The sequence below is a fragment of the Anas platyrhynchos genome, chromosome 6, assembly GCF_047663525.1.
Source record: "Anas platyrhynchos isolate ZD024472 breed Pekin duck chromosome 6, IASCAAS_PekinDuck_T2T, whole genome shotgun sequence".
NCBI classification, from domain to species: Eukaryota; Metazoa; Chordata; class Aves; order Anseriformes; family Anatidae; genus Anas; species Anas platyrhynchos.
Genome location: NC_092592.1, coordinates 24405073 through 24432387, shown reverse-complemented (window position 1 = coordinate 24432387; position 27315 = coordinate 24405073). Strand labels below are relative to the sequence as shown.

Here is a 27315-nt window from a genome sequence, read left to right as displayed (position 1 = left end):
CTAGTTACAAACATGCTTATACTCAAATGGTGTGTCACATACAAATAAGAATTTAAAACAAAGATTTATGTGCAGACCTTGACCTTTCCCATTATTTAAGTCATACAGATTAACAGCTCTGTTCATTTTTTTTTTAAACTAAAGCTAGAAATCACCTCAGTAAAAGACTACATCCCACTGACAGGAATTCAGCGACTCTATTTGAGATATATTTTGAATTTATATTCATGTTAAAACTCACTAAAATGTAAAGACAATCACTTTTTTTTTTAGTATCAAAGTCCAGTTGTGTTTTTTTATTGATAAGTTTATTTTAAGAATGCATTCATTATACTTGGGCAGAGCATCCAGTCTGCTGTATGCACCATATTGTAAAATCCCACTTATAAATTTGTTCCTGTGATCCAAAGCACATATTCTGTTTTGCCTTTATTTCTAGTGGGAAGTGGGTCAAGAACTGCAGAACACCACCACCAGCTACCGCAACCTCTTCTACTCTCCCTTCGTAAGAGGAAGCTCTCACTGCCTCAAGGCCATTTTCAGAACATGGTCAGGAATAAGAATCTTTATTTCTTACAGATAACCAGAGGCAGAGTATTTTAGGATTTTGCAGAGCAGCACTATTTCTAGACCATACATGTATATACACCTCTTATCTATCTGAACTGTGCTGCAGCACACTCCTGGCTCACTGCAGTTATTGTATAAACTGCTCCTGCTGAGACTTACTGCTTACTGATAAGCTGCATCTTCTAAGCAGAAGTTCTTCATTCTCAAGTACTTGGATGACATGCAATTTCTGTATTTAATTCTATCCAATTCAACACTATTAGAAATTTCTAACATATAATAATCCTATATGAACCAGATACTTATGCACACACACTTAGGAAGAGACACTCAGTATCTGGCAACACCACACACACTTCAATGATGCCTGAGTTATTGGCTTCCATTACATGCACATACCATTGTTCAGTACTTTCTGCTTTAGGGCATTCATTACTTAAAAAATGTTCACTGTATTCCCAAGTTTATCCTTTCCTGTACCAGGTCCTGTATTTCATCCCTCTGCTTTGAAATTTATATTCCTATACTTTTACTTTATGCTTATTTCATCAAGTCACAATCAGTCATTGCCAGCTATGACGTCCTCTCCTCTAATGTTATGCATACCTGACTTACCTGCAACAACAATAAAAGCCCACAAGATTCTTGTGTCACATTTTCTGTCTGAATAGATGTCACTCCTAATCCCAGAGTCTATAAAGTTTGAATCCTGATAGAGGAACTGCAGCTGCACAAAACAGTTCATCTGGATTTCAGAAGACCTAGAAAGCTGAGGTACGCAAACATCTAACAAATGCTTTTCTTATGCTGTATTGCTGAAAAAAGCTATAGCAAAATTGAAAGGTGTTCCCACAGTTGTAAGATTCAGTTGCTACTTTCTCTGAACTCACCAGTCTATCAAATATATGTCTGGAGTAAGACTGTATGATTTGAAATGAAGAAACAATTTGGGAAGATTTTCTTCAAAGAATACTTCAAAGGCTGCAAAGTATTTCAACATCTGTAGAGATAGTAAAGCAACACATAAGCAGTCATCACAAGAAAGCCGAGTCATAAAATAACACAAATCCCACCAAGACTTGAGGATCTCAATACAGCACAACATGACTTCTTAGGATAAGTACAACAATTAAGCAGTTCTAGAGGAAGAGTCAAAATAGGATAATGTGCTCTACAGATTAGTATCTGGTATTCCTGGTTTTGTAACTGCAGGTTAAAATTCTCTATTATTCAATAGGACAAAAGGAAGTCAATAAATCAAATATGCTTCAAATCAAAAGAATGCTGAGGTTCAAAACCAGAAAACTATGTGCATACCATGCTGTGGTCCACACGGAAAAAGGCCAGCTGGCATGGCTTGTTTAGAAGGTTAGCAAAGGCAATGAAAGCATCTGCCTCTTCCAGATTGAGAATGAGCACAGCAGCAATGAAGGACATCCCTTGTACCTTCAAGTGGGAAAAGCATCAGGCAAATATAAGTGAGTAAGCTCAGTCCATCTTTGGAAGTGCAAGTATTTTACATTCTGCGATACATCAAACACCGTAATGTAACACGTCCAAATGAGCAGAAACAACATGGATAAATCATCTTTATACATGCAATCAGTTAGATTTCAACAAGAAAATTGAATGTGTTTATTCAGATGCAGGCTTCAGGTGCTTGATGGAATTTCTGGGTGGTCTCATGATTACAAGTCCTCAGGGACTTGGAATGCAAGAAAATTAAAACTACACAGGTTGGACACATAAGAGACAACTTGGCTTTAAGGTCATTGTTATGCCGTGGGAAAAGCAGACAAGGAAAAACCTCGCATATGGGTCAGTTTAGACCCAGGCAGATATGTTGGAATTGAGACAAAATTCTGTTTCAGAACAGTCAATACATTTTGGCCTCCCAGAGGCCAAACAGTATTTGTTCACAAACATAAAGCTACTTTTAAGTGGTTAGCTACAAGTTTTCACATTTCTCTGATTACTTTCTCTCAAACACTTCAGTCTGCAGTAAGTAAAGATTATTCTTGTAGTTGTTAAGTGATGATCTGAATATTCATTATACTAGAAATAATTCTACCAATTTCAGCTGCAATTATGATCGTTCTGCTGTTTCTAGGCATTTATGCTGCCTGCTCCTTATTTTGAAAAAGACACTTAATATTTTAAACAACTAGGGAAGAAAGCATTCATATACATCAAAAACAGCTAGCAGCTATCTATTTTTTTGTGATATGGACAGGTGCAGAGATAAGATTACATTAAATTTACTATCATATTAACATTAAAAAAGAGAAGTATGATCAGAAACATGCAGGCTAGCTGTAATTGTTGTATTATCTTTTCTTAAGTGAAAGAGAAGATCTATCCATGAAAAGTTACTTAATTGCCTTTTAAAACTCCACCCTGGGAACAAGCAGTCTCAGAATCTGCAGAGGTTGTAATCTCATTTAAAGAGTATGATCTCCAAAAATGATGTCACAGATGACAAACTCAGAGCTAAAAGCATTCGAACATGAAAAGCCAATTAGATATTGATGTCCTAACCATGTCTGACATGGAAGAAAACACACCCTGCACTAAATATTGTTGCATGGATCAGACTCTCTTAAGTTCTCTAGCTAAAAAGCAATTACAACTTGTGAAAAGTGTTCCTAGGAACCCTCTGAAACAAGAAAAAAAAGCATCTGTGTTATTTTAGCTGCTTCTGTAAACCAACACCACTTCTTTTTTCTGCCAGCAGTTTTTTTTTTTTTTCCTTTAGATACTTTTGGTTTGTCAGAGCTAGAATGCTTAGTGAACAAAATCAGTTTTAAAAATTTCCTGTGCAAGCCAAATAGTATACTTGTCCATAACATCCAATACATTTTCAGCTGTTTAAATAACTGAGAATTATAATCATTTTAACTACTATGAAATGAGTAAGTGCCAAGTTTTGTTTTTTTTTTTTTGAAGAACTAGTAGCGTGGAGTTTAGAGAATCTACTTATCTAATATATAAACATTTGACATTTTAAGCATATATGCTATAAATATTTTACAATAAATACTTACATATCCCACATCCGGTCTGTAACATGTATATGCTCCTAGAACACTATGCAGGAGATCATGATAGGGACCACCCTAATTCAAGGTGAAGAAAGAAAAAACTTCATGTTATAAACAAATAGGTAGGTAGTGAGCCAGCACATTACAATAACAGTGAGCCATGAGATTATTGCTTTGTTCACATGTAGAATAACACCAATTTTTACTCTAAGCATTACCTTGTATGCTTGAGAGTTTAAAGGAAAAGCAACAGACGAACTATTCAGTATGAAATGGATACCTGGTATGCATACAGTTGGCTTTGCCTTTTGAGACACTGGATGTTTTAATTCTTATTAATGCAAGTTACCGTAATACAATAACGCAAGTTATTTTATATGTATATATCTGTATAAAAATCAAAGCCTGAAAATGTATACTAACACGCATCAGGATTTTTTTTTAGCTGTGAGAATATTCGCATATTGGCATGTAAGTAATTTCATAAACAGTAATAGGAACCGCATGCAGTTTTCCAGGAGAAAAAGCCTTACAGTCCTTAATTTACAAGCATTTACAAAATCACTACTTTAATCTCATCAAAAAACACATGACTATTTGCTGTTGTATGTGGGAAAACAAGTAATTTCACTTCTGTTGTTTTACACAGCTTCTGAAAAATTTTCCATACTTAACTAGCCAGGTTACTTTTTTTTTTATTTAACTATGCAGAAGTTCTAAGTTGCTATAACTAGAGTTACAGAACTCTCACCTTCTGGAAAATATACAGGGATGGAAATGTGCGTGATATATCCAACTTAATTAGCTCCAGGCTAGCCTCACGATCAGCAACAGATGCACCTGCATCTGCAAGCAAAACCAACAGTCATTAAAATTGACAGGCAATTCTACAGACTTCAGATTAAAGCTGCCATGGTATATGAAAATTTTCAGGGTCTGAGGAAAAAAGTTATTTAGCTTTATTCTTGGAACTACTTCCACAGTGCTAAGTTAGCTCTCTTCTCAAGTGCTACATTAAATAGCCTCCACTGATACCTGGTATACGCCATCAAGTCCAAGAAGCAAGGGAAACAATCAGTAATTCTTTTCTCTATCCACTCATTCTTTTTCAAGTCATACAGCTTGAAACCATTCAGACTTAAAACCAACAGGTTCTTCTACTTCTAAAACACTACGCAGGCACAGATCACCACTATATTTCACTAGAATTTGACTCTGCCCAGCCCAGTCCTGAAAACGTTTTCTTCCCTATCTTCTACCATGGCCTCAGTTCCCAAGTCTGGGCAAGAACATGGAACAAGAACACTGTTGTTGATCCAAACATGATCCAGCAAGACCTCAATTCTCAGATTTTTCATTCCTAACTGGCTCATTTCAACCAACAACATTGAAATATGGTCTGTACACTAGTAATAAAAAGGATTAATTGCATCACCATCTCCTGAAGCCAGCACTACACCTACAAAGTCAAGCACTTTTTCAAAAGAGTACTTGTTGCATAACAATGGTATTTTCTCGCCCAAAAGGGAGACCATCTCCAATCCATTTGCAGATGACACCAAGTTAGGTGTGTGTGTCAATCTGCTCGAGGGTAGGAAAGCTCTGCAGGAGGATCTGGATAGGCTGCACCGATGGGCTGAGGCCAACTGCATGAAGTTCAACAAGGCCAAGTGCCGGGTCCTGCACCTGGGGCACAATAACCCCAAGCAGAGCTACAGGCTGGGAGATGAGTGGTTGGAGAGCTGCCAGGCAGAGAAGGACCTGGGAGTGATGGTGGACAGTCGGCTGAATATGAGCCAGCAGTGTGCTCAGGTGGCCAAGAAGGCCAACAGCATCCTGGCTTGTATCAGAAACAGTGTGACCAGCAGGGCTAGGGAGGTGATCATCCCCCTGTACTGGGCTCTGGTGAGGCTGCACCTCGAGTACTGTGTTCAGTTTTGGGCCCCTCGCTACAAGGACATCAAGGTGCTTGAAAGAGTCCTGAGAAGGGCGACAAAGCTGGTGAGGGGTCTGGAGAACAAGTCCTATGAGGAGCAGCTGAGGGAGCTGGGCTTGTTCAGCCTGGAGAAAAGGAGGCTCAGGGGCCACCTTATTGCTCTCTACAGATACCTTAAAGGAGGCTGTAGAGAGGTGGGGGTTGGCCTGTTCTCCCACGTGCCTGGTGACAGGATGAGGGGGAATGGGCTAAAGTTGCGCCAGGGGTGTTTTAGGTTAGATGTTAGGAAGAACTTCTTTACTGAAAGGGTTGTTAGGCACTGGAACAGGCTGCCCAGGGAGGTGGTGGAGTCACCATCCCTGGAAGTCTTTAAAAGACGTTTAGATGTAGAGCTTAGGGATATGGTTTAGTGGGGACTGTTAGTGTTAGGTCAGAGGTTGGACTTGATGATCTTGAGGTCTCTTCCAACCTAGAAATTCTGTGATTCTGTGAAAAATATATATTTCATAGGAGGTAGCACTGCCAGTATCACATAAGACAGCATTAAAAAAAGCTGTGAACTGCGTGAGAAGTTACTACATGTGACAAGGATCTAGCCATCATTAAAAACCCAGCGGTGATGCTATTTTTAACAGCAAAAAAAACCTACAGGAGATAGTAATACTCCACTGATAAAACTCCATTGTAAATACAAATGTGCTAAAAGGCTCATTAAATAGGTTTGGGAGGAAAGGCCATCTGGGCAGCCTATGCAGGACCAAAAAGTATAATAAATTATACACTCATCACCTTTCAGTTCCACAGTGAAAATGGAGAATAATTATTTTCTTCTTTCCCAAAACTGTGGAAGGGAAACCAACATAAATAATCTAAGCAGAGATAACCAATAGCACATGATATAATTTAGTTTTATTTCTTCCTTTTGTGTTTCATCTAAAATTTTTGTAGGTGTAGTCTTAGAACTTCAGGACTTCAGAGAAACATTCATTTGAAAAGTCAAGTAGCATGTGCAATACTTCAATGCACCTTTATTGATACAGAAAATACTGTTAAGATCCTCACTGACTTGTTATTAAATGACAAATATTTAAGTAATGAATAACCCAGATGGCTTTTAACAAGTATTCCTAGGGCTACAATTGCAGCTAATCTCATGAGATTTAATGTGTTAGTAAAAATAAATAGGGAGCTGTCTAGCATTCAGAAGATCTCACCTTCTATGTCATTCTCAGAACTTGTCTCACTGAAGCTTTTCCACCGTTCCTTAGCTCTAGATAAGAAAATTTCATAGAGTTCTACAAGAAAACAGAACAGAAACAAGAGAAGTAAGGAAAAGCACCCCTGAAAGACAAAAGCATGCTAGGTATTTTGGTTTTGTTTTTCTTGCTTTATTTCTTCTTACCATGGCCGGGGGAGATGTTGGATCTATTTTGCTTGGTTACTACTAACCACTGGAATAGTTTTATAGTATGCATTCTATCACGCCTTCTTCTGTGGCGAACATTCCAATTACAGGAGGAAAATCATGTCTTAAAATCATCCAGATTTTTACTTCATGAATGTGTTAGAACAATTCCAGTTCAAACTGGAATTTCATTGGTTATGAAATAAAGCAATTTCCCTTTCTACTCCACCTTCCAAGAAAGTACAATTACAAATTCTCAATTTTAAACATCAAGATTAAATTGGGGTGGGGATCTGCACCTTAACTTTAGTTTTATAAGACTAAAATGTTTTTATAAGCATATTTTAAACCTTAATTTCAAAACTTACAAGGCTATGATTGTCTAATTACATATATATTAAAACACCTGCTTCTAAGCAAATACATCCTAAATTTCAACCAACAAAATTTTTCACTAATACATATAATCTGTTAAGGCATACCAGGAGTGATATTTAACTCGTTTCCCACAGCTAGACTCCAAACCTTCCCACGTACACTTGGTGGTAATCCCTGCCACCACAGCTCTCGAACTCGTCGGGTTGCACGCCTAGAATAGGGATGCAGGAGGGGAGAGGGAAAAGCAAGCATATATTACACATCCTATTTTATGAAATTACTGGGCAATTTACAAGCAAAATAACATACTATTTCCCCAACTAAAATTTAGGGGTATCTGCTTCTGTTAAATCCCTATTAGAAAAACAAAACTAAGCTCCCAAAAAGTACATTTCGTGTTGCTCTGTAATGATCTCTTACTAAAAAGAATTTCTTGACAAAACAGAAATGAAAAGGAAAGTAACGTTCCTTGGGTACCAGAGAAGAAACAAGCTACATTTGCCTCATTTACACAACAAAACTTCACTTACATGCCTTCCCAGTTAGGTAGTATTTCATTGACCCAAATCACCATAGCACTAGCAATGTTTTCTTCTTGCTTAAAACGCTCTCTCATTATTTTTTTCCTTTTATGTGCCTCTTTAATTTCTGTGAAGCAAAACATCAAAAAATCTGTTATTATACATAAATTATTAGATAAATCATTTGAATTATCCAATTATTTTGATTGTGTGTGAAAGATCAAGGGTAAACTACAGTTGCACGTGAACTATCCAGCACTGTTCCTGGTAACTGTACATAAATACAAAAGTAATTTTATAGAAAAGCTAGGCATTATAAAAATCAATGAAATAAAAACATAACGGTTATTGCATGTTCCACTCTAAAAAAAAAATATGATTACAAAAAGCAATACAGCTAAAAGAGACGTGGAACTCTAAGATATTTCTATATCACAGAAACATCTAGGTTGGAAGAGACCTCAAAAAGGATTCCAACCAATGACCTAACACTAACAAGTCCTCCACTAAACCATATCACTAAAGTTCAACATATAAACATCTTTTAAAGACCTCCAGGGATGGTGACTCCACCACCTCCCTGGGCAGCCTGTTCCAATGCCTCACAACCCTCTCAGTAAAGAGGTTCTTCCAAATATCCAACCTAAAACACCCCTAGTGCAACTTTAGCCCATTCCCCCTCATCCTGTCACCAGGCACGTGGGAGAATAGACCAACCCCCACCTCGCTACAGCCTCCTTTAATGTACTTATAAAGAGCGATAAGATGGCCCCTGAGCCTTCTTTTGCCTTCTTTTCTCAAGGCTGAACAAACCCAGCTCCCTCAGCCGCTCCTCGCAGGACTTGTTCTCCAGACCCCTCACCAGCTTTGTCACCCTTCTCTGGGCTCTTTCAAGCACCCCGATGTCCTTCTTGTAGCGAGGGGCCCAAAACTGAACACAGTACTCGAGGTGTGGCCTCACCAGAGCCGAGTACAGGGGGACAATCACTTCCCTAGCCCTGCTGGTCACACTCCTTCTTATGCAAGCCAGGATGCTGTTGGCCTTCTTGGCCACCTGAGCACACTGCTGGTTCATATTCAGCCAACTATCCACCAATACTCCCAGGTCCTTCTCCGCCTGGCAGCTTTCCAACCACTCATCTCCCAGCCTGTAGCTCTGCTCGGGGTTATTGCATCCCAGGTGCAGGACCCAGCACTTGGCCTTGTTGAACTTCATACAGTTGGGCCTCAGCCCATTGGTGCAGCCTATCCAGATCCTCCTGCAGAGCCTTCCTACCCTCAAGCAGATCAACACACGCACCTAACTTGGTGTCATCTGCGATCTCACTGAGGGTGCCCTCGATCCCCTGATCCAGACCATCGATAAAGATATTAAAGAGGACCAGCCCCAGTACCGATCGCCTTGGCAAGTGGCTATGAGATATGCCCAGTGGCTATGGGCTATGCAAGTGGCTATAACATACGTCCAGCTTGTGTTTTGCTTCAACTACCAAATATGAGGGTAATGTCCAATGGGTAGACCCATTCAGTAAGGATGAGCAGACTTACAAAACTCTTCAGAACAATTAAACAGGAGTAAGGCAAGTATTTTGTTAGAAATAGATTGTCTATAGGTGCCTATTTATTAAAATAGCTAGAAAGGACAGAGCTTTGCTGTCACTGAAAAAACATTCTGAAATTGCAAGTTGTTTTCTATTTCCACATGCATTAGATACATCAGAAAAGTAAACTCATCATCCCTAGTAAACTTATAGGGCTGAACAGCTTCTTTAAGGTGTATGTGTTTTTTAAGTTTCATGTGTAGCAATAATTAATTTAATGAATACTAGGGCACACATACTAAAACATTACACATGGTTGGCCTTTCAAAAGTGCAGTTGGAGTATATGGCCAACAGACCACACCTTACAAGATTTCACTCTTCTCTTATAGTGTGCATATGTTGTCATATGCCTTAGATTTCTCCTTACATCTTTCAGAATAACCTGCTACAGATCTATACTGCGGCTCAACGAGTTCAGAAGCTTATATCTGACTTAAAACAGCCCAAGTACAACATGCAGCATGAACTCTTAAAATAGCTTATTGCCTGAATACTAGTTGTGAGAATACAGTAGTCTTTCAGCAAACTATTATTCATTTATTGACATAGCACAAAATGCTACAGATACGTTTAATTTAAAAAGTAGATCTAATGGGAGTAGAAAGGTTCACATAAGTACAGCTGATTGGTGAAAAAAGGTTTTCATCTGTGTTCACACTGTACTTGATATCAAATTCCTGGAAAAAAATCATCTTTAAGCAGTCAGCTTTAGTATACTTTGGTTCTCAGTGAAAACTGTAGCAACATTGCTTGAAAAAGGAGCCTGAGTATAATGAGTATAGAGAAAGTTTTTAGCTGATCACATTACACAAGTAGTTTAAAAAAAGAAGTTTCTACCTAAAAATTAAGGAAAGTTAAATTGCATTCTGAACTCAGTTACATTCACTGTGCTAGAACAGGAAACAAACAATTGTTTGATTTTAAGTTGTATGTACATGGGTACCAGAAAATACCCTAAATATTAAATTAGGTTGTTCTCTACCTACTAGCGTGCAAGCCAGAACTTATTTTTGCTGTACAGTTAAATACAGTTATAGCAGTTACTTGCAGTTAACATACCTCGTTTCTTTGCCTCTGCCACCATTTCATCATATTCTTGTCGGTGACGTAAAGCCTCCTCCACTGATTTGGCAGGAAGATTTCTGAAAACAAGTTGTTCCTGAATTCAATACACACAGGTGACATTCTGAACCATTTCAAATTAAGTTTGGCTTCTCTGTAAGGTGAGCTCTGGGGTTGTCACACTATCATTGTTTCAGTAACTGCAGTGGAAGACTGCTATTTATGTACAACTACCAGATATTTACTGATTCTGTTCATTTCCTATAGCATACCCCAGGGTATGACCAGAACACAAGAAACTAGCATGCTATCTTAAGTCACTGTGACATAGCCAAGATCTCCAATTTTCCATCTTTTTTCCTTTCAACTTACATTAAACCACTGCAGAAAAGTTTTTCTTACTCATCTGACATCAGTCTCTGAAGTTATTTTATTTGTTGAACATCTGAAATGAAGTCCAAATGAAATTTGCATGAAGTGATAAAAGGGAAATACTTATATTTCTTATGAAATTATTCTGATACATTTTTGTACATACATATTTTAGTCATTAATTATACCTACATGTCAATTCTTCATTTATTCACACAAGAACTCTGATTATATGTTTTCAATATGTGAAGCTTTTTATTCATTACAGTTAGGCCCATAAAAATTCACAACAGAAAACAGGTTTACTAAAGGAAGGAAAAAAGATAGATCCCATTCATGTCAGACCTAAAGTTAAATATGCTTGCTACAGAACTTGCTGTTAGCCAGCTTCAATTTTTTTTTTTTTTTTTTGCTGCACAGTGATCCCCCTAATTTGCAAATACACACTTCCTCCTGACCATGCAGGATCATTTCAAAACAAAACAGAATCTGTTGTTTGGTCTCAATCTCTTACCCAATCTCTGTTCTGCTTTGGTTCAAAATAAGCAAGAGACGGTTCTGTTATTTTAACATGCAAAAGTTTACCTACTTCTATGCAAGCAGAACAGATTGTTTTCTTAGAACTTCCAATGGAAATTAGAATAGAATTTATTCTTGGGATAGCACTCAAATTTGAAACAAGTAGAAGTGTCTTTATTAAAAACATCTGTACATTTGTAAAATTTTGGAAGTACAGAGACATCAGAAAGCGAGTTACTGTATGCCTTATTCTCCACCATACATTAAAGTAAATAACATTTACAAAGTCTTACAGTAATCTGTACCTTTGTTCAAGATATTTCTGTCTTAGCACTGAGTGAGGTTATGTACCACTTTAGAGAATCTCCACAGAAACACTTCAGTGCTATATATTCTACTTTCCATTTCCTAATTGAAATTGATTAAAACAAAGACTTAACAGTGCCACCACAAGTTTTCTCAGGGTGCCATTTGAAAGCTTTGATCTATTTGCTTTCTTCACAGCTTTTGTTCCTAGTCAGCAGGTCCTCCTCTTTCCTTCAAATTGCTGAAGACAGCATAGTAGCTGAACATACTGACCAATTTATTACTAGTTTTTCATTACTATTCTTATTTGTACTTAATGAAGTTTCTGTTGCATCTACAGGTGCTGTTTTGTTGCCTTCAACTGTAGGTTTAAGAAGCCAAGGAAAAATAACAGGAACTTGGGCAAAGAACTGTTTCAGTGAACTCTGTCTTGGTACCCACAAATCAGTTAACTATGCTGGCCTGGTACCTTCCTGTCAAATGCTGAAAGCTCATTTTTTATTTCTTGGGTTTCAAAGGCAATTCTTTCCACTCCTGCAGTTACTTACCTAACACTTTGTTTTGTTAATACACTTCTCTGGTAAGCTACCTCCAAATTCACAAAAATGACAGCTGCAATTGTGAAGACTTTCCTACTGGTCCAGGAAACAAGTTTCCAGAATGGGGGAGTATACACAGGGAAGAAATCCCTACAAGTCTTCAGTAATTTTCCTGATTAAGGGTGCATACAACACTGTCAAAATCAGCTGTGATACACAGCATATAACTGACCAGTGGTCCCATTATGGTAAGAAAGAATTTCTCATATAGACTATTGTATATTTGCAGGTTCTTCTGGAGGTACTTGTTAGTTTATCTGAGATGGAATAATACAGATACTTTTGTATAAGAATTGTAAGAGTTAGCTTATCAGAAACATATCTAACAAATTCAGTCATCATCACTTCCACAGCAGAATCATACTTACGCTGGTCGATCCTCCAGAATCAACGCAGTAGTTGAAAGTGGTTCAAATTCAATGTTTTTACGTCTTGCTGATGGAGGTGGAGGCTTACACATTCTTCCTGTCCGTGCTTCATATTCCTAAATAACATTATTAATAAAATCTAAATTTTGACTTTCAGGCTCCCTTCTAATTTGTAAGCATATTACTTGTATAACACTTAATGTTATATGTAAATATTATTAAGTAACTTAAAAGGAGCTAACATTACAAGGTTGATTTTTTTTTTAAAAGCAAGACAATGCAGTTTTCCAGAACTGCCAAACAAAAAAGAAATGAGAAAACAGTTCATTGTATCAATTTAACACTTGATTTATTCTTGTTCAATATTACTACAGAGCATCCAAGGATCAGTTATAGTAAGGAAATCTGCATAATCTTTCCATGCAAATTACTGGGCAAACACATTTAAGTAATCTGTGAAGTTAAGAAAAAAAAAACACCAAGAAAGTGTCAGGGCAGATGAAAGCCTTAAATCTTACATGTTGCCTCTTTTATAGGCTCTGTAAATAAAAGTTTACTGCCAAGTTACTGAGGAACACATTCTTAAAAGTTCAGCGAATATAAGTTATCTGTGAAAGGACTTTCAACTTATTCCCAATCAAAGGGTAGGTAGGCACAGAGGCTAGATACTAGTTTGTCTGCAATTCTTAGACATGCTAGAATTCAATCAGAATATTAAGAGATCAAAAATCACCTTCAAGAAAACACATTCAAGATACTTCAGTAATGTATTTTCAAAGATTAAGCACAGCCAAATGAGCTTGCAGAAGCTTTTTTTTCCTCCTTCCCCTCAATACAGTTTGTTCTTGTACATCTGTTGCTTTAGTAATTGTGTAAGTAAATTCAGTCTTAGATTAACCAAAATATCTTAGGTTGGTTAAGCCACCAAAAATAAAAATCTATCAGTTACTAGTTAGGTTATGTATCTTCTCAATCAAACAGTCTTCTCTAAAACCTGCTCACAAATGAACCTTACACCTAACAGAGCTTCTCACATGCATTAGTTCTCCCAGGGTCAGACAGAGGACTTTGCACATTCAGTGTTCATTGACAGTATTATAGAAACATAGCTGACAATTTTAAAGCTATTATTTAGCTTAAATATTCAGTGCACAGTTGGAGTCCATGAATTTAAATGAGAAAATACTTCTTACAAAAGTGACAACACAGCCTCAGATTCCTAGACAAGACACTGTTTGCCCAATACTAAGGTCACTAAAAGTTTTCTGCTCAACAGCCTCCTTTACCCCACACATTTTAATGATCTCTGATAGGACTTTTGCTCTTCCACATCAGGCATAATCCATGAAATGGTCCAAAAATCTCAACAAAGTCATGTTAATCTTGCCTCAAGAGGAAGTTACTGTACCAATGAATCAGTGAGGCTGGATACCTCTGGGTATTGTCTAGTCCAACCTCCCTGACCAAAGTAAGGTTGTGTGGGGTCTTGTCCAGCCAGGTACTGAGTCTCCAACCTCTATTTCTGAGTCTGAAGACTGCTCTTGCTAGGCAGAGAATACAGCACCCAGTATTCTCAAGTGGTTTCCCATCCAAGGGCTAGCCAGGTCCACCCCGTTAGTATGTTCACAGTGCACTATCTGCCACTATACTGTTCAGATCTCAGGAGTTATCCAGGCTTCTGACACCTTTCAGTTTCTGGTCTGTGGGAGTCAGAAGAACAATAGCTTAATGGATAAGGAAAGGCAATTACACCTCCGCAGAACAAAAGCTAAAGAATAGTTGGAAACATTCTCAATTTTTTCCCCGTAAGTCTTTAGCTAGCCTTCCAGCTATTAACCTCTGTCTCTTACCCCACCCCACAGCAGTGTGTCAAATAACTTTTTTAGTGCCCTGTGAAGAGAGGCACAAGCCTATTTCAACTAGAGACATTCTGTCACTTTTCTAAGAAAAGCCCCAGTGTGTACCTTGATGATAACTGTGTGCTATCATCATTTATACATACATTCACACTAAAACACAAATTGTAAGTGATTATTTTAAAGTTGTAAGACAGCTTTTCTTTAATACAACTTTGTTCTAAATATTTCTAGGTGTCTGGCCAAGAACAATAGGATATATAAATTCCTTAAGACATATCTATTCCCGTTCTAAAGAGCAATTCCTAAGATAACCTTCAATTGAAAACAGTATGCAACCAATATCATTAGGCACATTCAAACAAGCATCATAAACTGGACATGCATAAGTGTTAGAACTCTACTGTAATTTACAGAAGCTCAAGAAAAAAATAGTAAACCCAAAATATATTGTATGAATATACATATTTAAGAGCCTAAAATGTTTTTGTCCCACCTAAAACCATGAGACACTGTGCATGCTCTTGGCATGATTTACACCTCGGGTTACCCTTACATATTCTTGATCAGGGGTGACAAGACTCCTGCTCAGCACCCAGTCTGCATACTGAAGATCTAGGCCCAAACTGCTGGAGGACAGCAGCAGGTCAGTCTCTCAAACTCTTGGTTGAATTTCTGAGTTACACTTTCCAGTACTTTGTTAAAAAAAAAAAAAAAGGCAACAAAATCAAGTTAATTTAGCAGTCAGAGATGAGGAAACTCTGATGGTACCAATGTTTTGGGCTTTTAATTCCTACATACCCAATTTGTATACAAGTTAAATAAAAAGCACCAGGAAAACAGATCATAAAAATGAAGCCACTCTCACCTTTACTACAGACAACACATTTGAATGGTGCTAATGCCTCTGGCTGTCACACATGCTAAGAACTGATAAACCATTCCCAAAACAGAGACAGGTAAAAAAAAAAAAAAAAAAAAAAAGAAAAATCATCATAGGGATATCCACAAAAGGCAGAACTCATTATCAGACTGTGCTTCTGGAAGTAAGGACACTTCACTTTAAAGCAGGTTGTTGTTTAGTTTGGTTGGTTTTTTTTTTTTTGCACAGACTGAAAATTATAATCACTACTGGAAAGCATCCAAGCTGACAATGAAATAGCTTCAAGCTCAAACTGTCATGGCTGCACATTCCCCAAGAAGAAATATACCCCAAAAGTATCAGAGAAGACATTTCTTGCTCAGGAAACCTATGCTCTATGAAACTTACGTGAGGATTGGATCCAACAACCATCAGACATGCATGGAACTCGTTAATTTGTGCAACTAATATACCCATTTTTTTCTGGAGTATGCCTCTCACATTGTGTGTTACTAGACTTAAAGTTTCCAATAGCCACTTGATTCAGGATCTAAAATTCTTGGCACTGTCAGCTTGAGCTGATTCAGATTTTCACTTCATAACATGTGAGCAAATACTCTTCCATAAAAAGGTAAAAATTCAATTTATAGCATTTGACAAGACAGGGGCTTAAGATGCAGGACACATCCCAGAGGGTAGAACTGTTGACAGCTAATATTCAAGATTTGCAAGACCTTTTTACATAAGTCACTTTGGAAGCATCAGTCTGGAAGTATAACAACATTTTAGGAAATTTTATTCCTAAAAATTCTTTATTGCAGTATATCTGACATTTATTAGAAGTTACTGAACATTTCACTATCTCAAAATAGATCAAACAAAAATCTCTGCTTTAACAGGAAGTAAGCACTGTTAGCTCCTTATTAATGCTGGAACTGCATCCTCTCATCTACTAAGAATCATAAACCTGCAAACAGGCTAAAAGTATGTTTTTTCCTCAAGAAAAAAGCCATGACAACAGAAGAAAGACCACTTTGATATATGAACAGACTGGTATTTCCAGTATTTATTCCCACAGAAATATAGATAGCAGATAAGCCTATTAACCTACAGACAGGTAACGGGTAAATGGGGCAGGAAGAGATTTTTGGTTATAAAGCTGCCTTTGTGCTTAAGATAAAGATCTCAAATTTCATCTTTTCTTTTATATAGTTTTTTAGGAGGGGACTCTGCATCATCTTAGTAAAACTGATAGCAAATTTACAAAAGGAGTACTTCTGCTTAATGAATAAGGACTCCTTCCTACATCCCAATACCCCCACCCTCCCCAATTTAAGTACTAAAATTAGTGCACTAGAACTGACTACAAGGTGCTGAAAACCAAAACGGTGCTTACAGCAAGAAAGGTTCTGTGGTGCTTACATCACTGAAAGATTCTGAGAATCATAAACTAGACTTTTTCTTTTTAGAACTTAGAAAGCCAAATGCCATCAGGACAGACAGTGCATTTGCTCCTAACTTGCAGATTATATAGGAAAAGCCTATACTGAAACAGGGAAAAATGTTCATCTTCACACAGTAGGAGAGAACAACCAGATATACACAAATGCATTTCTGGGTCAGCCTTCTAAAGTAATGTCATCCATCTCCAATCTTTAACTTTTTTTTTCCTCAGTTGAATTTTTCACAGTTTGCATCAAGTTTCATCGCTTGCTGCTTACAAAAAAAAAACCATGAAGCCATGGGCTTTTGGGCTCAGTGAGGAAGTGATGAGAGTGCCTGGACCATGTAACATGAACCACAGGCATCACATATCCACTCAGTCACATTACTGCTCTATTTCACAAAGCCACAGTAACAGATCCTCACAATGAAAAAAGTGAACTTCTACTATTCCAGTTAACATAGGGTATAGGATTACTTTGGATTTTTCAATGCAACAGACATATGCACTGGACCAATTTCAGAAGCATACCAGTCACAGCAAAAGGAAGACATAACAGGATATAACACAGGAGTTTCAATGGCTTCACTTCCAGTGCAGCTTTCCTACATTTCCAGTTTCATATTGGAAAGAATAATTAAAAGCATCTGGGATTCTGAACTGCCACTGTTAATAGCTTGCGTGACTTCGAGATAGAAAAAATACGATTCTAGGATATCATTTTCCAAGCTAACATAAGGTGTTACAAAAATATTACAAATTAAGCCATTTTAACAACTTTTACCATTAAACAAGTAGGCACAGCAAACGTAAGTAATGCTAGAAGTTGACAGTAATTTACTTTACCTCCTGCTATTCAAGAACATGCACTATGTTAATAAACAATAATACTGTATCACTAAGTTGTTAGTGAGATTCACGTGTGAAACTTTTTTACTAATGGTATCTAATGAGTTGATGGTTAGTGCCATAAAATATTCATGCTACTGTGAAAATGTGATGTTTGTTCTATTTTTAATGAGTACTACATTGTCCCATGCATGGCATTGAATACAACTAGAAAAAAAACATTAAATTCCATACCCCTGTGTTTAATAGACTGAGAGCAGATATTGACGCAAGACTGCCAGAACTGTCATCCTAATGAGAAAAACAGAAGCAAATCCTTAGTGAATAAATGAAGGAAAAGACCATTATAATATAGCAACATGCAAGCCAAAGTTTAAATTCAAATTGAGTATAAACATCTATATGTGAAGAATCAGATGCAGCTGTTCCTCCTCTTTCCACAGGGCTCAAAGTACACAAAAAATGCATACAAAGACTTTACACTTGACCAAGACGTGTATAGACTCCCACTGGAGTATTTTTTTTTTTTTAAGTGAAGTTCTCTAATTTCTACAATCAGTACCCTTTCCCAAGGGGAAATCTTTTTCCATAGTACTTTTCTCAAGTGAATGACAAAACACATTGTTTGATGTACTGTTCCTCCCTAGACCTCACCACCCATAAACATTACAGTTGTTTAAATGCTACCCTTGGCAGGGGCATTGTGAGAAAGAAAAGCACAAAACAACATCTAGGCTGACACTCCAAAAAATGAATCATGAAGACTTTGCTTTCCTTTAACTTCTTAGATTGCATTTCATGCCCAAATGGATCCTCAACTATAAACTCATTAGCTTTATAGGATTTCTACATCAATCATTTGGGTTTTTCTGTTTAGCATGAGAGAGCAGATTTCACTAAACTGCACCATGGTGTACATTGGGCCTTTACACCCCCACCTTCCCCCTGCCATATCGTGGCTAGTATTTCTAAACTGAAAGCTCAGAAGTGAGCTACAGCCTCACAGATGAGCTGATGAGAACCAGAATACAGGGGCAAGGCTCTAAAACAGTCACCTGGATTACACAGGGCAGATATAAGACTCTAAATGACAATTTTGAAAGCATAGGATATTTGATTCAGGTGATCTGGCAAAAGCATGCCCAGCTACAGGTATTCATTCTAGGCTAAACTCAATTTTCTAATAGAAAAATCAAAGCTTAAAAAGAGTGCCTAAAAAAAGAGACAGCTGTTCCTTGTAAGCATTATATTACAGTACCAGAAAGAAATAAGTTCTTTACTATGATTTCAGTGTTATTTCTGAACATCTGTCCTGTTCTTATACCCTACATACCCCAGACAAAAAGAAAACACACAAAACCCCCACAAATTTCAAATGATTTCCTCTCCCTTGCCACATTGTCTCCTTTTCAGTACTGAAAAGCCATACCAGCTTCACAAGAATAAAGCTTGTATAAAAGAAACAAACAAAAGTATACATGAAAGACAACACCTTCACCACTTGAAAGGATCTTTTTGTTAATTTCTATTCTTTTGGAATATGGTATAGCCTGACTGAATGACGACTTTACTATCAGTGCACCTGCAGCTCACCAGCATGTCTGCTTACCTTGCAAAATCTCAATTCTTAGAATTTTTTTTTTCCCCTCAAATCTGTGTCACCCTTTGCTAAAGAAATTGGAGGGCCCAATAGAGGGTGAGACATCCTGTCAAAAAGCAGAACTAAAAGTTCTCCCTGACAAGCTTTTCTTATCTAAAAAGCTGGGTAAGTCTTTTAGCAGGAACTGGACGTCCTTTATGCAAAAACAAAAACAAAAAAAAAAAAAAAAAAGAAAGGCACTTGTCTCACTGAGGTCCCACCAGCTTCCTTACCATTTTATTCACAAGATAATCATTGCCCAAGCCTAAAATACTAGGGAAGGTCTTTGAAACTTTTAAACACAAGTGTTTTACCTGTGGCACAGCATTTCACTGACTACACATACGACTCTGGAAAGATGCTAGATGTTTCTTGAGAAGCTGACCACTCCTGTGCCTACAGAGGACATCACAGCCTTCTCACTACTACTAGCAGACAAATTGTTATTCAAGTGTTACATGTTTCTAGCAAGACTTACACAACTTTTATTGTCTGTCCTGTTTTTGAGGCACTTTGTTGCTAATGTATTTCTACGGGTACCTGCTAAGCAGGGAGAGTTCTTCCCTCTTTATTTCCAGCAGTATGTGCAAAATGAGCCAGCAAGACCTTTATCTAGATAATAATCTGCTTAGAAACTCTCATGGAAAGACTTCTAGCACTGTATTTACCTACTTCTTTCAGATACTCACTCCTTAGATTTGTTGACAAACATACAGTCACATACACTTTTTAAGCATTAAGAGCTTAATGCAGTTTAAATTGAAACCACAAAGGCTGACGTGATGAGTTGCAGTACTGCAAGTCAGAAAGCCTGGGCTGGATGAAGACTGCTTCAAAATGCCTGTGCTCCTCCGAGGGGAACCTCAGACAGTTCTTGTCCCTGGGAGACCAAGGGAGTTCTGCTGGTTGAGGGAGTGCAATTTCACCATCAGATTTCAGACAGGAGATAACGACATTGGAAAAATATGCAAGTGAAGACAGTTTATTAGCTCTCAAGTACTTTTTTTTTTTTTTTTTTTTAAGATATCTGAGCAACCCCAAAGTAGTATTTTCAAACATTAAGTTATGAGTGACCCAGTCATCTAAATCAGAGTTATTATTTAACTGTCTAAAATTAATACCTTCCATCTTGTATACAGGTAGAAAAGCTTTTGGAAAAGATGATTTTACTTCACTTCTGAAAAAGCAAGTAGTTCCAAGTCACTGCACGCTTCTCTGTTGTGCCAGATTTGAATAAAACATCCTCCTCTCTCTCTCCCCCCCCATTCATTCAAGGCTGGGCTGTCACTGGCAGTACTTTGTTAAAACTGTTGATAAAGTGACTTATTTCACCTCTGTTCGTCTTGAAAGACAAACATTAACATGTTTTGACTTTAATTTGGACATATCAGAAACAAAATCACACAAGTTTATGTGAATTAATCAAAATATCTGAGAGTGCTTTAATAAAAACAGGAACTTAACTACACGACTTTATATTCGGAATCATTTTGACCATGAATACAAACATATTTTCTTTAACCATAAGGACAGAAAATTAAGTTTGCTTTTTAAGCAGAACTTGCAATTCAGTCAGTACTCATCACCCCACAAATCTTTCTCTGCTGTAAACGCTGCTGTATTAAAGTACTTCAGCAGTCTAATTTAAAGCAGATTTCTGTACAGACTGAAAAGAATTTACCCAGCTGATCATTAATGACCACATACTTCTCATAATGGCCAGTTTTATTAGCTGCAGTTCATGAAAAAAGGCACACTTCCTAAAAGCATCACATGCATTTGACATTTGCAATCCTAAGGAGCTGCTATTTTCCCTTTTCAAAAAACAGTGAAGGAAGGAAGCCCAGAGGAGGGAGATGTCCAGCAAAAAAAAAAAAAAAGTTGGCCTCAATCACATCCTGCCTGGGCAGCTCTAAATCCAAGGAGAGCCGGGCGTGCCAGCAGCTGCAAGCTGGGAGACGCAGCTGCCAAGAACTTTCAACCTCTGACCCAGTTTGAGCTAGAGCATCTCGCCCAAAGCATGCTGATGGCAGCACAGCTGCGGGGGACTCTGCCATCTCCTGAAACAGGCAAGCCCTGCAGCTTGCTGCAGGCAGGGTATTTATCATCTTCTACATATGCTATGAAACTTGCAGAGAAATTTACAGTCATATTCATTAGGCAGTCTCCGAAGGCAGAACTGGCTAGCATCATTGTCTGAGAAATGCCTGAAATGGTATCCCAAATTAAGTTTCCAGATTTTCTGGGAAGTTATTCAAGATACTGGAATCACTACCCAAATTCTTTGCAGAGGCAGGCATAGCAATATCTAGTTGATAGACAGTGACCATGAGCCATAAATACTCATTTAAATGTTACTATCAATTTCCTTTATCATCCTCACCAAAACAGATAACAAAGGAGGCTCCTACCAGCCAGCATGGAAAGATGGAAATTTATGACTAACATTAAAAAGGCTCATCACTTATCAAGCAGCATCATTGAGCAAAATATTCAAACTTAAATATTTTAAGTTTAACATTTTCAAAGGCTGGAAGAATTCTGATGCATTAAACTTTATGTAAATAAACACAATATCAAGTTTGTTTTTTTTTTTTTAAATCAGAAATGTAGTCTTAATCGGTTTCTTATTGAAATTTTCAACTTTCCTGTATGCAAAACAATTACTATCACATAGCATTTTTGCAGTACCACAGGCTATAGCTCAAGGGGCTCATAGTAGATTCCCAGAGCAGACCACTTCCCTGTGACAAAGCACTGTCACACCACTCACTGAAGTGATGCTAGATGAGCTGGAGGAAGTAGACCAAAGACCTTAACCCATAAAGAAGAATAACGGAAACAAATGCTGAGTTTATTCAAAAGAGATTTCAAGTAGGGTGAGCCAAACTAAAATATTCAGATCAAACTGACCCAAAACAAAGTGTTTATTTTACCTGTCTTCTCTATCTCTTCACTCAGAGAGGCATGGATGGGCATCTGGGACATGGAAGACTACTTCTCCCCTTCCCAGGTGTTTTTACAAGCCTAAGCAGCATGCATGTAAAAGCACTGACAGCACACACATTCTTAAAAAAACAAAGAAACACACACATAGAACAACAAACAATGCACACAAAATACAAGAATTTTAGGTTAACTTTGACTTAGAATAGTATGTGGGCTCTACCACCTTTTGGACCATAGACAAGGATGCATTTTTGTTTCTTGTTTTATGAATAGGAAGATCCTTTGAACTACAATATTACCAGAAAGCTGTGATATAAGCATTGCCCTTAAGCAGAAGGCTCTCCTTTTACAAATGAAGATTTTCCTGTCATGATTTAATTTTCCTGCAAAAGGGCTTCTTAGGACCTCACTTTGTATCTGAGGGATACTGACTCATTACTCATTCTCCTCAACCAAAGGTTTAGTCACACCCCCCTCAAAGCTGGCCACTAGCATCAGTAAAGTCAATAAGCTTTGTGTTCAACCACAGAGAATGCCATAGCTGTGCAGGAACTGCAAGAATTTTTGCCATAAATAAGCAATCATAAAATCCCTCTCAGGCAGCTTACCTACAGCTTAAATCCATTCTACTTGAATGGCCTTACATTACAAATGTATTTTACACAGGCTGGTAAACAGTCTGCAACCATTGTTCTGACTACAGATGGCTAAAAAGAACTTGAAAACTAAATGTGTTATTTTAGTTCAGCTCACACTCAAACCGTTGATTTCAATTTAGGAAGTTAACATAGAAGCCTGCAGAGGCACTGAAGGGGGGGGCTCACCTGTGTTCCTTTCAGTCACATCTCCTTAATAGTGAGGAATTTAACCTAGGGACCTCAGTCAGCCATTCAAAAGTGCAGATTCTATTTTCCACTGATCTTCAATAATGAAACATGCTTATATTCATTCTAGCCCACTGTCAGATCAGCAAATCTGAATGGTTTTGAGAAAAAAATGCTTTTTCTTCAGATGCATGCATAAGAAGCTATATCGTTGATTTTAAACACACATGTAAGACATTTGATACAAGTGAAATATGAAGACATTGAAACACTTCTCAATTTAAGAACCAAGTTCTCAGGTATTGTAGACTTAACTCTGTGCAGAATATACACCAATTTGCACCCCCCTTTCATAAGGGGGAATTTTAGACCTTGATGCTTTATGTAAAGACCATGCATGGTTTGTTGAAATTAGAAGCTAAAAATATTAGACATTACTGACACACCACTCAAGATTATACAAATCCAACACTGATCCTAATCTGGCAACCATAACTCAAACCACATGACTAATCTCTAGGACCAACTCAATCATGTTTAAAGACAATACACTGTTTTAAGATTTTCTGCCACTTCAGAGAAGTTAAAAAAATGGAAATACTAAGTTTAAAAGGAAACCAGTAACTAAGAAATAAAAGGATAAGAAAATAAATATTTCTGCTGATTATGACTTGTCTGTCGAACAAACATCTTCATTACTAGAAAATGGGAAGCAGATGACTGGTAAGCATTGTGCATATTCTCCATTAGGACAGATGAGACATCTGGATTTTTTGCACAGTATTTTCATAGCACAAAACCAACAGCATTAATCTGCAAGTGAACTATGAGCACCTGCCCTCTGTTTCCCACCCAAAATAGAAAAACACCTCAATAAGTAGCATTTGAAAGTGTTGAAAAAGCATCCAGTTTAATTCAGAGTAAACAGCACTTGCTGCAATCTCATCATTTCCTTATTTTCCTACATTTCATTGTGTGACAACTCCCATTACATTTATATCCTTCAAAAAGAACCTCTCATTTTTCACTTTAGTCGCTCCCAAAAGGCCTTCTTCACCATGAAACTTTCTAGAAGATGACTGAACACTGCTTCATTCACAGCCATTTGCACCTGCCAAACACATCAGCTCACATGGAATTTAAGAGAAGAGATAAGCAAAAGCAGCTCAAGAAATCCAAGTTGCTGTTTTCACCAGCACAAGGGACACTCATATTTCTTAGGCCAACAAATCTTTCAACTTTAGTATTGTATGTTAATATTAGAAATATTACCAATTACTCATCTTTAAAGACTGTTGAAGATTGAGATCTTTTTTATATATATAATAATTATTTCAGCAAATCAAAGACATAGTCCACAGGAATGGAAATTTAGAAGTGATGCAGTGGTATAGCTTGGTATTAGGGGGGCAGAAAATTGAATCACTTTTCTGTAGCACCTGAGTAAATCCCAAGTAAGTTCAAGTAACACTGCTACAGCTATTCTTAAACAAAAATACCCAAGTAAGCTTAAAAACTTAAGCAAAAGGTTACGTGTTTCAGAGTTTCATGTAATTTGTCACCAGTTACCAATGTAGCAAGTCTTACAGGCCAGCAACAAGGAATACAGCAAGGTGAATTAGATAAAAAAATCAATTTTGTAACACTGCAACAGTCAAGAATACTTTAAGAATATACATTTTACTAAATTAATACCTAGCCTGAAGAAAAAAAATGAATTTACAAGCATACCTATGGTTTTAGTGCACCAACCAGGCACAAGCAACTCAGAACTAAACCCCAAAGGAAGACTAGAATATTTCACAATCACTCTACCATAGAAAATATTTAACATGTTAAATGAGGCAATATTTCACAGAAAATTAATAGAAGTGCTACTGTTTTGATCCAAACAGCTTGAACAGTTTTTGAACACATATCAACATTTTATTAGTACTGAGATGTATGGAGGAACATAATACACAGTCATAAAATTGAAACTCTTTTCTCAGTAGCTCAATCCTTTAGAGACTGCCTTGTAAGAGTCTTCTTGCCAGAGAGTAGTGATGTGGAGATAACTGCAGTACTTGTGTTAATTCCTATAAGTTTTATGTCTAGACTTATGTGATGTTTACTCACCTGCTGAATTATTTTGGAATCTTTCGGAAGGTTTTCTCTGGGAGGGACTTTTCCAAACAACTTCCAGCCAGGAGCACTTTGGACAGCAGGTTTGAGTTCCTTTGTCCTTTTAGTGAAAAAGTTTCTGAAAAAGAGGAGGGTTTTTTTGTTTATTGTAAGTACATCATAAGTTAAATTTGTACCCACTTACAGCTTAAACTGATTTCACCATTGCAGAGATTTGCTGCTCACCAAACACAACATGCTACCTTAATTCTCTCTTTAAAGTGATTAATTTGAAGCGAAGCAGCTTTCATTACAGGTGCTTTGATGCTAATATATTTGTACTTAACATTGTTTTACCTTGGAATTCCAAGGTACTCTGGGCAACAGTAATACTGGACACTCTCTCAAGTGTAAGTTAGGAGCATTCAGCAGCTCTGACTCTTGTTTGGAGTTTACCAAGCTATTTGGAGGTTGAACAGAAAACAGCTGGAAGTCTCTGTGCAACATACAGATTTTAAAAAAGAAATGGGGAACTACTATTTCTACTAACATTTTCCGCAAACTTTGTTAAACGTTTTCAAAAGTTGAAGATCTAGAAAAACGTGGAACGAGCACAAAGCTTCAGTTTCACAGATATCCTTTGCCAGTCCCTAAAGCAATTACACTCAGGTAGATTGCTGCATTGCTTCACAGAAAGCCATCAGTCAGAAGTTCATGAGCAACCTTAATTTTTCCCTCCTCTGTTTGAGGTCCTACTTCAAGATTCTTCCTGATATGCTTTATCTAACTTACACTGCATGTCTCTTCCTCTTTTGTTTTCTTCTACCCACTGCTTTCTAAAATACTTGCCTGCTGTTTCAGGCCTCTAACAGTGGTTTTAACTCAGTTTGCTAAGCACTCAATATTTCATTCATTTGTTCAGAAGCATATAAAGTTAACGTATTATTAAAAAAACTCAGCCAAGAGGCTCTTAAATACGCTCAAGTTAACTTCAACTTCATTTAAGAAGTTAACCCACAGCAGGACAAGAGTTGACTTCTGACTAAACAATAAACAGGATCAGTCCGAACACAAACACACACCCCGTGTTATCACTGCAAAGCACTACAGAAGCTCTAGAGGACATCCTGCTCCACAGGGCTACTAAAAAGCTGGTTGAGTGCTCAAAGGATCACCAGGAAAACAAGCCAGACGTAGTACTCTGTAGGCCAACAAGACACTAAATAGTATGCTACAGCCTGATCCTGAAATTCATATTACTACAGGGGCGGAATTTGGACTTAACAAGAGAAGATTCTTGTCCAAAATGCAAGAGCAAGAAGACACAGCCTGGAGTACTATTTCTGAAACACAAAATAGCTCACACATCCCAGCTTCTGCAACAACAATACTGTTCAGTCCCTGAACAGAGTATGGGGTACTGCCAGGATTACCCAACAGCTCAGCCCCACTGCTCCTAGCACTTGTAGAAGCTGGAAGATGGAAGCCTTAACACTGATGGCAGTTTGTCACCATATCAAAGCTGTTTTATGATTAGCCAGGAAGCTGGTAGATTTAAAATGAAAAAAAATGTGGAAACATACATAAGGTTGTCACTAATATTTCTGTACAAAAGGTTAAGGCATGCTTGTGGCTCTTGAGACTTATTTTAAGAAAAGACAACCATAACATTAAGACGAGCCTTACAGAATAGTCTGCACCACAATAAATCTTGGGCTTTTTTTTTTTTTTAATACACACATTCATTGGTGTACTGAATTAAGCAAAGGCTTGTTTAGCTTCTTATGAATGCACAAGTGAAAAGACAATTGTATTTAGAGACAGACTTCCATTAAAGTCTGCTTCTTCTGAAGGCAAAAAAGCTGATCAAGCTTTGTATCATTTGTATCATAAGCCTCCCGTAGGAATTCTAATCCTAGAGTAATTAATGAGAGGTTTACAAATAAGCTTTGCTTAACTTAGGATGGAAGGACACTTTTAATACATTGTTTTGGCAGCTAACAGTATCACATCTGATGTGCTGTTGACAACAGTAAAGCCTTACAAAAGCCCTGTTTAATGAACAGCATCTGTGAACGCTTACAAATTGCATTCACTGAATTGCAGGAA

The 27315-nt window shown here is 37.5% G+C and overlaps 1 protein-coding gene across 4 annotated transcripts in view; it reads right to left on the bottom strand.

The window, feature by feature from the left end:
* Nucleotides 1–27315, bottom strand: part of TBC1D12 (TBC1 domain family member 12) — a 43632-nt gene that overhangs the window by 3061 nt on the left and 13256 nt on the right. For 2 of the 4 annotated variants that reach the window (XM_038181578.2, XM_027460583.3), the window contains exons 2-12: nucleotides 25222–25345; nucleotides 17926–17982; nucleotides 12681–12796; nucleotides 10514–10596; nucleotides 7861–7978; nucleotides 7435–7541; nucleotides 6762–6842; nucleotides 4363–4457; nucleotides 3615–3686; nucleotides 1888–2016; nucleotides 1461–1570 (exon numbers count right to left, since the gene is read on the bottom strand). In XM_038181578.2, the coding sequence (XP_038037506.1) occupies nucleotides 1461–1570; nucleotides 1888–2016; nucleotides 3615–3686; nucleotides 4363–4457; nucleotides 6762–6842; nucleotides 7435–7541; nucleotides 7861–7978; nucleotides 10514–10596; nucleotides 12681–12796; nucleotides 17926–17982; nucleotides 25222–25345 (1092 nt within the window). The remainder of the gene's footprint in view (nucleotides 1–1460; nucleotides 1571–1887; nucleotides 2017–3614; nucleotides 3687–4362; nucleotides 4458–6761; nucleotides 6843–7434; nucleotides 7542–7860; nucleotides 7979–10513; nucleotides 10597–12680; nucleotides 12797–17925; nucleotides 17983–25221; nucleotides 25346–27315) is intronic. The other 2 variants (XM_038181579.2, XM_038181577.2) reach the window with 1 other exon arrangement.